This window comes from Bicyclus anynana, chromosome 4 (assembly GCF_947172395.1).
Source record: "Bicyclus anynana chromosome 4, ilBicAnyn1.1, whole genome shotgun sequence".
Lineage (NCBI taxonomy): Eukaryota > Metazoa > Arthropoda > Insecta > Lepidoptera > Nymphalidae > Bicyclus > Bicyclus anynana.
In genome coordinates, this window is record NC_069086.1 from 15,154,568 (window position 1) to 15,169,603 (window position 15,036).

At 34.7% G+C, this 15,036-nt stretch overlaps 1 protein-coding gene across 1 annotated transcript; it reads right to left on the reverse strand.

Annotated features, from left to right (window-relative positions):
- Window positions 1–2,379: 2,379 nt before the first annotated feature.
- LOC112057162 (protein obstructor-E-like) lies at window positions 2,380–14,759 on the reverse strand. The gene is made up of 6 exons (XM_052881213.1): window positions 14,589–14,759; window positions 9,961–10,123; window positions 7,721–7,839; window positions 4,521–4,721; window positions 3,534–3,729; window positions 2,380–2,579 (listed from the first exon to the last, which is right to left on the reverse strand). The coding sequence occupies exons 1-6, from the start codon at window positions 14,635–14,637 to the stop codon at window positions 2,426–2,428; spliced, it is 882 nt and encodes a 293-aa protein (XP_052737173.1). The 5' UTR covers window positions 14,638–14,759; the 3' UTR covers window positions 2,380–2,425.
- Between the last annotated feature and the right edge of the window lie 277 nt (window positions 14,760–15,036).

Below are 15,036 nucleotides of genomic sequence, written 5' to 3' on the forward strand. Positions count from 1 at the left end.
GAGATGATAATTAAATATCCCAGCTAGGTATACGTTCCTAGGAAAACATAGATATTTTCGTCATAGATAAGTTAAATATGTATTACATTTCATTATTCATAATAGGTACATTAATTCATAACAATACCATTTCTTCGTTTTCGTTTTATAATAACCTTCTGCAACTACTTTTAAATATCAGATGGAAGTAAATTTCCACCGAATGTTATTTATTAATATGAAATTGAAAAATGTGTAACTATTTACATAAGTATCATTACTTCTTTATTAATTATAACATCTTTCTTCTACAAACAACAAAAGGTTACCACATAACCACAATTTGCGTGATATTAGTTACCATAGAGTTATCTTTAACATGAATGTTTGTATATATTTTTCATAAAAACCATGTAAATAATAAAAAAAAATAATGAACAGTAAAAATGTAAATAGAAAAATACTTTATATGTAAAAAAATAAAAGATTTAAAACGTTTACGTTTTGTTTTCTTGAATATTCATATTACAGGAACTAATAGCAACTAATAGCAAATGGCACGGCTTTAAAATTATTAAATCACATTTTAATTAGCACGAATCCTACTAATATTATAATCCTATCCTATTAATAACGCGAAACTTTGTATGCATGTTGTTTGGATGTATGTTTGGATGTTTGTTACTCTTTAACGTCACAACTACTAAACTGATTTGGCTGAAATTTGGAATAAAAATAGATTTTACTCTAGATTAACACTTCACTTTACTTTACTTTTCTTCTTTAAAAAAAAACAATGGTTCTCGAAAGATTTGTGAAAAACTAAATTTCACGCGGACGAAGTCGCGGGCGTCCGCCAGTCACTAATATTCGTTATATGTGTCCATATTCCAGTAGACTAAGCAAAAAAGGGGTCTGCTGAAACAATCTAAAGATTTTGTAGGTGACAGGTTGTACAGTGTGTTTGTGGAATGACTTGGACTTGCATCGAACATCGAGAATTATTGTTATGTATTATGTTTTTCTTATTAATAAGTTTTATCTCACAAAGTTAATTTTATCCATAAAACTCATTGCTAAGATTTTAAAAAGTAGGTGCCGTTCGTTTTAGACGGATGATAAACGTTTTAAATTACATTACAGCACATGTGCGTTTTACATGACATTACGGCACACGTGAGTAATGTAATGTAACATTACAATATTGAAATTGATGAATTAAGAGAAAATTCATTACATTTTTAAACTTATATCAAATGATAGTTTGTGAAGAATTGCTGATGAGTTTAATTTAGGCGTTTCAAGAATTATATTTTACAAATAGCAAAATCACTATTACTAATAACAAACAGAGTAATTATTTAAAAGGCCCACCGGACTAGGCCTTCCTCTTTATATAGAAGATGTAGAGCATAGACCCCATTATGCTGCTCTTCTGGGTTAAGAGTGACAATATTAGTCTGTAACCTTTACTACAATAATAACGACCGGATCGGACAGTTTAACGTTCTTTCTGAAGCACCTAACGTAAGTATATCAAATGGCCAGTCAAAAATTGCTGAGTACAAATAATAAAAGAGCCGTGATAGTCCAGTGGGTATGACCCCTGCTTCCGATTCCGGAGGGTATGGGTTCGAATCCGGTCCGGAGCACCTCCAACTTTTCAGTTGTGTGCATTTTAATAATTTAGATATCACGTGTCTCAAGCGGTGAAGGAAAGCATCGTGAGGAAACCTGCATACCAGAAAATTATCTTAATTCTCTGCGTGTGTGAAGTCCGACAATCCGCATTGGGCCAGCGTGATGGACTATTGGCCTAACCCCTCTCATTCTGAGAGGAGACTCGAGCTCTGCAGTGAGCCGAATATGGGTTGATAACGACGACGACAAATAATATTCCCCACTTATACCATTTGTAAATTTATATTCTCTAGGTGACTAGGTGACGAACCCATGACCTTGGATGCTGAAATCAGAGATCACCCAATGCACTACATGGTAATCAAATAAAAGTTGCTGTAATGACGCAATTCACAAAATTAAAACTGTTGTTTTAATAAAAAATTGTTTGGTTATTGTACGCAATTTTTCAGAAATAATTTTTTCAGAAAAGATTGTGCACATTTTCCTTTGTTGATAAGAGCAAATAAATTCTTGCTTCCCTGAATGGAGTTCAAGTTAGTTTAACAAAACGGGAAACGGAAGTGGTGGTTGGTCTCGTTAATAGTAAGTAGTATTAATTTTTAAATGTATACATATATTTAGGTAAATAAAATTCAGTTTTAGATTTATAATACCTGTAAGGCTAGCTTTTAAGTTATGATAATAAATAAATAATATTAAAACGTTAACCATTCACATAATGTGGTTCATGAAGGACTCAAAATAAAACCGAACATGTACTTTAGAAACTTATCATTTATTACGCTAAAACTATCACTAATCACTACTCCTCGTCCTCGACAACCACTTGTTTTCCTTTGCCGGGGCGATTGGGCTTGCGGCGGGATGGCGAGCCGGCGGGCTTGGGTTTGGGGGTGGGAGGGTTCTCTAGCGCGTCCAACTCGGCGTCCGTCAGCTGACCCTTGTACCATTCAGCGCTGTAAACAATAACAATGTTATTCTCATTTCACAGTCTTGTAAGTTGTAAAATGGTTGATAATTTAGAAACTCACTAGCTGACGCCGCGCGGTTTCACCCGCGTGGTTCCTGTTTCCGTAGGAATACGGGGATAATATATAGCTTATAGGCTTCCTCGATAAATGGGCTATCTAACACTGAAAGAATTTTTCAAATCTGACTAGTAGTTCCCGAGATTAGCACGTTCAACCAAACAAACAAACAAACTCTTCAGCTTTATAATATTAGTATAGATATGTACCTATAGCTACAAAGAAACAAGAAACAGAAGGTACACACGGTATCAATAATAAGAGGACACAAAAAATGCGGTCATAAACATACTGATTTTCTATGCTTTGCTAGTAGGAATTTCCTGAAAGATTTTCATGTAAACCTTCTTGTAGTAGTAGTAGTAGTAAATCTTTTATCTCGTCAAGCTAACATTAGCTATCCACAGGACTAATAATTCAGGTTTTATCGATTTCACTGGCTTGAGATGCTGTGGGATCCAAATATAGATACTAAGCTCAGCTAATTGGGTCGAGGCAAGATTTTATAGTGACTCAATTAACTCTGGTCTTTTGTTAGATTATTAGTTACCACCATAAAACCAGTCAGGTATAATCTATACTAATATTACAGAGGAAAGATTCAATTGTGTGTTTTTTTGCATTGAATAGCCTCCGAAACTACTGAACTGATTTGAAACATTCTTTCACTGTTGGGAAGCTACCCTAACCCCGGGTGCTATAACGTATCCCCGTATTCCTACGGGAACGGGAACCACGTGGGCGAAACCGCGTGCCATCTGCTAGTATTTAAATAATTTGTTATTCCGACACCACTAATGTCTTCATCATCATCTACCCGCTTAAGGGTAAAAGGTAAGAACTAGTTAGATAATTAACAAATGTAACACTTATTAAACTTACCATTCAGGCACTTTTCTCGCCCATTCGCATTTCTTGTTGACGTCATCGAAGGCCTGTCCCAGCTTGCAGCCCGACCGGCGGGGCGTGTTACCATTAATACACACGAAGAAGAACTGACAATCATCAGGATCGGCGTAACGGGGGTGGGTCAGACCGAAGGTCTCGTTCACAGCGGGGCAGTCGAATTGGAACACATCTGTAAAACAAAGAAAACTTATTAGAATTTAACCTACCTTGTAAAGTGTCCAGGAACATTACGATCTTGTTGTTGCTTCTTCTTTCTACTAGAAGAATATATTACAAGTTAGACCTGGCAAATTGAGCGAGTTCTCAAACAAACTCAGCAAAGGAGTGTCTATGACCTTGATTATAAGTTCTTCGGTTTTGTAAGATTTTCTCATCACTATGTGATGAAATGTAAATACATGATGAAAATGTAATTGTAATTCTTCTGTATGAATTTTACTAGTAAGATATTGCGTTATGAAATACGACGAGATAATATAATTTATACTTTGAACAAGCAAATATTTGTGATGTATTTCAGTTTGTAAAATATACATACGGTAGTGAGATTTGTGCTCATCAATCTAACATCCCAACAAAAAATAAAATCGCCTAAGTTATCACTTAAACCATTTAATAAATTAAAATAACGTAGTTAACTCAACTTATCACAAAAAACCTAACGTTCAACCTGATACGATCGTGTTAAATACTCGCAGTGGTGTGCATAACATTGTCGATCAGGGTATACACTAGTAAGAAAAATTAACTAATTTGGGCAAATCTATACTTGATAAGCATTATGAAAAACATCTCATAGGGTACGCAGTACTTTAATGCATGTATAAAGTGCACGCCACTGAATACTCGTAGCATTTTTTTAGCAAGTAATACATTAAATAACACTTTTCCAGCAAGCGCATAATGGTGATAATGGTGGTTAAAATTGGTAATGCAAATAGAACAACTAGTTCAACATACCAGCAGCACCACATCCCTTCTTCTTAGCCTCATCAGGCCAGGTGCAGATGCCGCTCTTGTCGTTGTACACGAGCCCGCTGGGGCACGTGATCATGTTGAACTTGCCGTCCACGCAGTAGTAGAACTTGCCACATTCGTGAGGCTCCTCGTGAGAGAAGTAGCCGTTCTGGCGGACGCAGTGGAGGGACGGGATTGGTGTCTCTGTAAAAAACATAATGCTATGAAATTCAGTAACTGAGAGAACATAAGCTATTGACGTCCTACAGTTTTAGTCAACGATTTTTTTTTCGTGTTGAGTAAGTGCCGATGGCCCCATGTGGGACACTACGGCGTCACCGGGGGGTTTGGGCGAGCGCAGAAGCATCGCCTGATGAGACCCGAAGGCTGAAATAAAGATAGAGGACAGAACGGCTCTCTAAAGGCGTCTCCTATGAGACTCGGACCTCGACTGAGAGGGCCATTCGGGAAGGTGTAACTGTGACCTGAGTGTATCAGTCCGGACGCCCCCGAGATCGTGAGTTAGAAAACCCGGGTGACGTTAGATATCGGGGACCTCGTCTTCGCCGGCGAAGATGTTGTGATGCTTGTGATTGTGTTGCCCGGGAAGTATTGTCGGTCGTCATTTCATCGTCTGGATCATAAAGGACGTTTTTGGGACGCCTCTGCTTGAAGTTAGCGTTAAAGTTGACTGTTGTCAACGATTTAACGAATTACTCTGTGTTATGATGTTCGAATAGGTCTTTTTAACACCTACTAGCTGCTAACAGAGCACGAGGTACTACTAACTAAACGAGGTACAGGATCTAATTTAGATGATAATCCTTTTATTACATTAGATATATAGGAGATGATGATATCTACTCTTCAGATACATTTGAAGATTGAAAATATTGTTTGTATTCTCGAATTTTACTTTATCCCCCGATGAGGTAAATTATACCAATTGAACCTTAGAGCTAATTGACAATATTATTATAACTTATAAATTAATATAGTTCTAAAATTAATTGTATAGCTCGTGATTTCTTAGCGAAAATATAAAAGACCTATCCCTGAAGATAGGCCTTTTATATTTTGTCAGTAATACGGAACATAAAATTGTGATGAACTTAATTGGTAGAATACTGAATAATGACTTAGTACACTATTAAATTGGAATGGACAATTAGTGTAGAATATTATTAGCCAGGACTTTTGTCTCCATATTTTGACATAGCAATACTGTTGTTTAAAATCGAATAAAAACTCAGACCAGACAATTTTTTTTTGGAAATTCTGTTGTTGTTCTGTCTACATTACTAAATCCATTTAGCTACAAAAGCTGTTATTCAATAAATTCCGACTCCACCAAGGTCGCAGCTCCCTTGAGATTGGAAAGTTGTTCCGAGCAAAGTTAACCTTTAGCACAGAGATCATTATAATACTGATGCCACCAACGGGTTGCGATGACAAACACGTGGTATATAAAATGATTAGCATCCATGTTCACGTGGGTTTTGACCTTTGTTATCTAGGATCTTTTATGAACCATAGTACGATTTTGTTATAGGTAATACAAAATAATAAATTGTATTAATATATAACCAGGTAATAAGTTAATACATAATTCCCTTTACGTGTATATATATAAGCTCAGCTCAGGATTTATTTAGGATTTATTTATTCTATAAATAATGGTATATTATTTATAGAATAAACAATAAAAATAATGGTATATTATTTATAGAATAAATAAATCCTAAATAAATCCTGAGCTGCGATAGCTCAGTGGATGTGACCTCTGCCTCCGATTCCGGAGGGTGTGGGTTCGAATCCGGTCCGGGGCATGCACCTCAAACTTTTCAGTTGTATGCATTTTAAGAAATTAAATATCACGTGTCTCGAACAGTGAAGTTTGCCAATCCGCATTGGGCCAGCGCGGTGGAGTATTGGCCTAACACCTCTCATTCTGAGAGGAGACTCGAGCTCAGCAATGAGCTGAATATGGGTTGATAATGATGATAAAATAAATCCTTAGGCTAGTAATGTAGAGAGTTTTTTTTAATGTATTGTTGTAGTCTACGACAGGAGATTAGGAGATTATGAGGAATATTTGAAGTACTACTTTAATTTGAAGTATCACTAGGAAAGATAACAGAAACAAACTTAAAGTTTGTTAATTGCTTTTAACTTTAATTATAATTTCAATTTGATTAAATTACTATGATATCAACTTAAGACGCCCTTCGATCCTAATGAATAACAATAATAAAAACACACTACAATCATTGCAAATAATAGCGCAAAAATAGTAATAATTGTAATAAGAATCATTATAAATTCAATTAAAATAGATATGTTTATGTATATACGAGATAATTCTTGTAGATTTCTATTTTACTGCCATAATTCAATATTAAATCAATGATAATTGATAATCCTAAAGAATTAAAATTAAAGCATTTGAACAGTTTTCAATATTAAACAATGCGAATTGGAATCGTGCATACTTAATATATGTTCTTAGTTATTTAAACAAAGCGCGACTAAATTAAAATATTAATGATGTGTGTCATCATATCACTATTATCTGTTTTCTTATTATACTCAACAAGTTAGTCCTTGACTACTAGGCTTCCGTGACGCAGTAGTATGCGCGGTGGATTTACAAGGCGGAAGTCCTGGGTACGATCCCCGGCTGAGCCGATTGGGATTTTCTTAATGAGTCAAGGTATGGCTGGTGGGAAGCCTCGGCCGTGGCTAGTTATTACTCTACAGGCAAAGACGTATCGTCAAGCGATTTAGCGTACCGGTACAATGTCCTGTAGAAGGAGTGTGAATTTCATCCTACTCCTAACAAGTTAGCCCGCTTCCATCTTAGATTGGATCATCACGTAGTGGTAGACGTGATAGCCCAGTGGATATGATCTCTGCCTCCAATTCCGGAGGGGGTGGGTTCGAATCCGGTCCGGGGCGTGCACCTCCAACTTTTCAGTTGTGTGCATTTTAAGAAATTAAATATCACGTGTCTCAAACGGTGACGGAAAACATCGTGAGGAAACCTGCACGCCAGAGAATTTCTTAATTCTCTGCGTGTGTGAAGTCTGCCAATCCGCATTGGGCCAACGTGGTGGACTATTGGCCTAACCCCTCTCATTCTAAGAGGAGACTCGAGCTCAGCAGTGAGCCGTATATGGGTTGATATCGACGACGATACTTACGAAGTTTAGGTCTCTGTGAGCAGTCGATGTTGAACGGTAAGTCGCACTTCTCGTCGTTGGAGTCGTAGTCATTGAACACCATACCATCGGGGCACAGCTTCTCGATTATTTCACCATTTCTGAAATAAACATAATACTTTATTATTATTAGAAAAATTAAGCAAAACTTACAGCTTATAACTTTAAATAAAAAAGTGTGTGTCAGCTCCGACGCACGAATGGAGTTTACTCTTTTAGATCGACTGTCTATATAGGTGTATGTTACCCGAAGCGCACGTGCGTCTCAATACTAAGGCCTGAAAAGTGAAAGGTGCGCAACCGAGGAGCAGAACGCCGTGGCGTGTGCGCTCGCAGAAAGGTGCGCAGAATAGGTTGCGCACAAAACGTAACGCTGTCATTCGTTCATCGAATTTTACTGCCCATATTTTTTTATACCGGGGGCTATATATGAAAAATCGATTCATAAAGAGTAAACTCCAAAAAAATAAGGAATGAAATATAAAATATAAATATTTTTATGAACATATAAAATGTTAACTTTCTTCTTTTCACGGAAAATTAATAGCTTTACCTTTCCACATAACCATTGTGCATCTATTAATATCAATATATTTTTTGTTTCAGCATAAATAAAGTTGTTAAAGGGTCACTTTCAAAATAAATATTTTGAATCTTATTGGGAAATTCCGCCAGATCATTGGCAAAAAAAAAACACATAAAAAAGAACAAAAACTTCAATAAATTGACAAGTGAACTTTATAAAGGTTAACCTTACTCATCCTTACGTATGTTTGAATACCGCGAGTGATTGCAAATAAATCCATTGGTCAAAATTAAATAAGGAAAATTCCTTTCAAATATTATCTCAGTTTTGAATATTGGATTTCTCATGATGTGCATTCATGTTGTACGTACAAAAGACATCAACGCATGCGTTATTTGTTAACAAATGATGTCACATGTCCATTAAATTTTGATTGAGAAAATGTTTAGTCACTCTGTACAAAAAAACCTCAACAGCTCAACGGTAGGGGCCGGACTTATTAGCGAGGGGTCGTGGTTGGAATCCCGCCCGCTGAAAGTATTGTCGTACACTACTAACACAGTCTTTTCTAACTACATAGTTGCAGGGAAATGGGAATATTAGTCATATTTAAAAATAATGGCAAATATTGCCTTACTATTTAGGCAACTATGCGAGAAACCAGAGTACTTTGCATAGTATAACCTGGTATAACGTAGTAATAATTATTATTTAGCTATCTATATACTTTACTGACTTATTTACTGATTCAAATTGGTCCATAATAAATAATAAAGATTAAAAACTACCATGGCCTTACCATAAACATTTTAGAGTCTATGCATTTCCCAATTGCTATCAGAAATATCTTCGTTTCGTCCGTTTAAGACCACTTTATTACGTAGTCGGGTTATAGTTTTTTTTACATTATTTACTAATTACTAGTAGTAGGTAGATACAAAACAATTAGGTACGGGTATGAATCTCAGCATAAGCTATATTTTTAATTTACTTTACATTGCCCCAATATAGCTTTATTATAGTAGTGGATAACCTTAACTTATAACTACGAATACAAACCGGTAATACTATTTAGTATTCTAATATCGTACGGGAATAGGTTAAGCAAAGTTGATCAGCAATTGTACATCGCACTCAGCCGAGTCTTTTGCGATTAATTTCTTAATTTGATAAATATATTTATTAATATATTTGTAATTCTTAGTTTTAATTTATTTAATTTATTCGTCATTCTACTGACGAAACATAAGATTAGGTACAGATTCCTTAGAAATGGTTAAAAATAAAACTTGATTTATACTTTATTTGATAACTTCTTTGATGTATTCAGTATTCTTAGCATTAAATAAAAAAAATATTAATACTATTAACTATAAGGCATAGTCATAAGTTCCTTTTAGACATATTATTTTGATTGAAGTGGTACACAACACTTTAACAGTATTATCATTATCATCACAGTGGACGTCCATCGGCTGACATGATGTCAGCCGATGGACGTCCACTGTAGGACATAGGCCTTTTGTAGGGACTTCCAAACATCACGATACTGAGCCGAATGCATCCAGCGAATCCCTGCGACTCGCTTGATGTAACAGTATGGTCATGAATAAATATTTTGTTCCTGGGGCCCATTTACTACTATCACTATTTAGATTTGAATCTTTTGAAACTGTTGTTGTTTGTCATCCTTTACCTGCACTCATAGTATTTGTCGCACTGTTCGGCGTCCGCGAAGTATCCATCTTCGGGACAAGAGTTTGTGATCTCCGCATCTCTCTCAGCATCCTCCGCAACCCGCGCCGGCGCGTTCGCCGGCTTCCGCTTTGAGTTCTTTGGTACTGCTGATGACGCTAATACTGAAAGTTAACAGATATATTATAAGAGATTGGTTCATCAGTAAAAATACCTGAAAAAACAAATTAATCGTAACATCTATTCTGCACTGTTTGTCTTTTCGCAATGAACTCGAAAACTAAAATGTTATTTATTTAATTGTATAACTTGTCATGGTTTTATGTAAATTGATTGATGGTAACTCTTGGAAATGTTGAAAACAGTTAAGTCTTTCACTGATAACTCCGCCTTTGAGATACGAATAAAATAAAATAATGCATGAAAAGATTTTATAATAGTCGAAAAATCATCAATTTGATTATTCATTTAAGTATATAAATACTAAAATTTTAAACCGACTGTCTGAACTTTTAGCCAACATACTAAAAATTAAAAAATGAATAAACACCAAAAGGCCATCAGGCTACTAAATGATTTTCAGAATTCAAATTTTTGTTATAATCTATATGTGTCTTTCATTACTATGTATTATATCAGATAAAATTTGGCAAAATAATTATCCGACAAACCTGAATTACATGTATACTTCCGCTAGTGACATATTCTAAATACAAGCCAAAAAAAAAACAAGGCCCAGGTACACTTAGCGACAAAGCTATCCAATCCCGTTCCATACACAACAAAGTTACCTATGATTAGTCGCCTAACTACTTTCAAATTCCTTCATTACACTACACTTTAAAAAAAGAACACTACAAACTAAAACAACATCCTACAGGCATTGGCATTGAGTTCAAGTGCAAGCTAGTTTCAATGAGAAAATAATAATATAGTTAAATATAGCAAGTATATAATACATTTATATTTATAAACATTTCGTGAATGTATCGGGTGCGGCTATAGGCAACATTTCCTGACGGTGGCATGAGCATATTTTATTGATAGCGGTTTGCATTGAGGGCCCAGACTTCCTATTCGAGTTCAATATCATTGAAAGGCCGTTTACACAAACTTTCTTTTGAACTAGCTTTAGAGTGCTTTAAATTATGTAATAAATAAATTATTCATCATAATATCTTGTAGTGTTTCGATTTTTTTCAATTAAATTTGCATTAACAAAGCTTGGATTAATAATCCCAGAAGGGTTTGAAAGTCAGAAATAGTGATTAGAAATTTGTAATAGGTTTTTGATTCAAAATATAAAAAATGCGTTTCATTTAACCATCTCTATGGTTCATTTATCTCATCTCTATTTATTTAATTTAAATTAAATAAAACCATTTATTTATTTATTTTATGAGTTTAAATACATTTTATAATATGCATACTCGTAGTATGTAACATCGAATTAATGTCACAATAAAAACTACTATGCTAACTAACCATAATGGTTAATCAAATGTACCTTAAAAGCCTTTTTTATATCTCAGATTTTATTTCAAAATGTGTTTTTTCTCATATTATGATTTTCACGTACTCTGTCGACACACATACTGTGACGTAATAACGAATGAAAGTGCACTGTAATGTTTTTCAACTTAATAATTCCAATTAAGCTTTAAAACGAAGAGATTATCATCAACTTTCACTGTAACATTAATTAATACTCGTAATCTGATGACTGATTATTTCTTTTTATTACTATAATTATAAGCTCAGTAAACATTTAAAAGTTTGGTTGATAATTAATGCATTTTAATATAATAATTACTTTTAAAGATCATAAACAGTTTTCATGTCCTAAGTTGAAATAATTTAGGCCTAATATACTCGTATTTAATAAATATTTTACGGTAAATAAAGCCGTGATGTTCCACTAACAGATCAGCTATAAGAACAAAACAATGTAGCAACAAGAGACAGTCGCTCCGTTACCTAACGACACATACGTAAGCATATGTCTAAATACGATCATGTTGACATTACGTGTTATAAAGGTTACCCTATACTAATGTAAGGAGTTTTACAGATAAGTACACTTGTTACTTCTCCAATACTAGGACAAATAAATCATCATTTAAAATATAGAATGTTTACACTGAACTACATTGTCGATGTACACATTTGATAATGTTACCCATATATGAACTTTTCTATGATGATACCATTTTCCAGATCAAGCAGATGTATCTTCAATAATCTATACTAATACTATAGAGAAGTAAAGTTTGAGGTATTGTAGGAATAATCTCTCGATCTACTAAACCTTTTAAAAAAATATATTTTAATTCTAGAAAGCCTTATTTGTGAGTGTCATAGACCATACTTTATCTTCGTATTCTCACGAGAACGGGAACTACGTAGATGAAACCGTGGGACGTCGCTTAATAATAAACAACACGCAGCAATATGTCTATCAAACGGAGACAAATTGTGTTAAGCCTCATAAGCGAGTAATTACACCGACAACCATGTACTTCAGCTTGGAACACAACAAGACTATTGGGCTGCAGAAATAAACATGACTATAGTACATCCCCAGACGAGCTTTTTTAAAAAATGCTTAACTAGTTACTACTACTAACTTTGTATAATGTAAAAAATACCTAAATTTAATTTAGGATATAAAATACAACGCGAATTTTGAACTTAAGCTAGTTGGCATATTTTGACCTTTGTGTTTTATACTTTCGACTATCAGATAACGTTATTGCTTAAGATTACTATTTAAAATAATGCACCGGCTTTCAGTTTTTACGCACACAATCGCTGTTAACTGAAGGTCAATGTAGTTTTATTTATTTAGCTATAACGCTAAGTGAACAAAGATATGTAGCAATGTTTTATTTTGTCAGTTTCTCTGTTACGTAAGCCGCTCGAAAGCTGACACCAACCAATATTCATAATAATCATATTGACATTTAGAACTAAGGCTGTTTTTAGAGACCTTGCAAACTCTAGATTCGAATAGTTTGTATTTATTTCAGTACTAGCTGACACCGCGCGGTTTTACACGCGTGGTTCCCGTTCCCGTAGGAATACCAGGATAATATATAGACTATAACCTTCCTCGATAAATGGGTTATCTAACACTGAAAGAATTTTTCAAATCGGACCAGTAGTTCCTGAGATTAGCGCGTTCAATCAAACAAACAAACAAGCAAACTCTTCAGCTTTATAATATTAGTATGGATTATTATAGACGAGGAAGAAAATCTTAATAAAATAATCTATATGTAGAAACCTCTGACGCAGTTGGTGAATCTGTCGACTTTAACTGAGAGATTCTGGATTCGATTCCCGGGTCAGGTCAATGCATGCAGTATGTCTGGTGGCTAGTTACCATCCTACCGGCAAATACGTACCATCCCGCCAAACGGCTTAAAGCACTAGTATGATGCCATGTAGAATGGTCAGAGGCATGGGAAGAATAAACTTCGCTATCATTCTATCTGCATCGTCATTGGGATCGCAATTAAGGACTTGTCATTGAATCAAAATATCAAAAATTTCATGAAAAATGTACCAATGTTTATGATTTTTCCGGTACATTTTGGGGAATATTAAAGGCTAGAGAGTAGCATGACCTCGTATTATAAAATATATAATGTTTTATTATAAAATTATTATTATGTTCATCAGCTGATCTATTCACTAATTTGGTATTTATAAACAACCTACTACTGTATGATATCCACGACAGGTTGTCAGTATCTCTCAATCACAATTTCGTATATGTCAACTAACATACGTCAAAGTTAGTGAATTGTCCTGCTGATTAGTTAGTGTTTGACTGATAACTCAACTGATGTTAACTGACTATGCTGTCAATGAATATGCCACAAAAAGCATTTTCCAGGTTGTTTTCTGAAAGGCTTAATCATTGTATAGCCTTTAGAGACTTAATAAACATTTAAACTATATTCATACAATAGTATGTATATGTATACCTATAACGACATTAATAGGTAATCTAATCACGCACGGATCAGGGTTACATGCCATCATTCCCATATGACTTCACCTTTAGACGAGATCACCTTGGAAAACTGTGCCAAGAAATTTTCCCAACTAAAATCGATGAATAATTATTATTAATTAAATAGCTTAATAAATAATCACGTTTCTATGATTAAATTAGTTTTACAAATATAAACTACTGACATAATGACATAAATAATGTTCCACATACGTTGGAAATTACGAATTATAAGTTTATTAACACGGTTACGATTATTGCTAGCCTTATAACAGGATATTACACACGACACATACATCAGATTACGCAAACGCGTTTAAAAATACGTATAAATTATTCTAAATGGCTTATGTTTGAATGTCAGATTCTTGTTAATAGACTGTTGATAGCGTAAGTTTCGCCAAGGTCAACCGATGATAAAGAAAATGAACTTTTAAATAGCTCTGATATTTGAAGACTTGAAGTAAACCAATCAAAGCCAAACAAAAAAGATATATGATACGGTACATACTAACTGTATATGTCAGTAAAAGAAAGGCAATTGAAATGCAAACCATACGTTGTGCTTAACGGAAATGGGATTCCGAAGCGCAACAGTTCAAACTTACCTACTAAACATGCCAGAAAGACAACACCCACTGTCGACCTGAACGCCATCTTGCGTCCCTCCAAATACTCCCAAACTAACACTCAATAAAACGTCAAATATGACTTATCGTTATCGGAACTTGATGCTCTCACAGCGTTCTCTAGTGCACTGACAATAACACTTTTTGTCCTCCGTTCTTAGCAGCTGAACGCCTTAGCGAAAGGTTATACTGCCTTGCCCATCTCCCTCCCACTTATTTATATTTATATACAGTCGCACTGCTCACTCACGAGTTCTTGGGAACCTTTGGATCCTGTTATAAAGCTACGTGTTCTGCAAGAAAATTATCGTTAGAACCTCATAATCGTTAGCAAATAGAACATTAATTTGAACAATTTAACGCAATGATGTTGCAACTTCTTTTTGTGTTTTTTTTACGAATTATTTACCTGCAATATAATGAAATA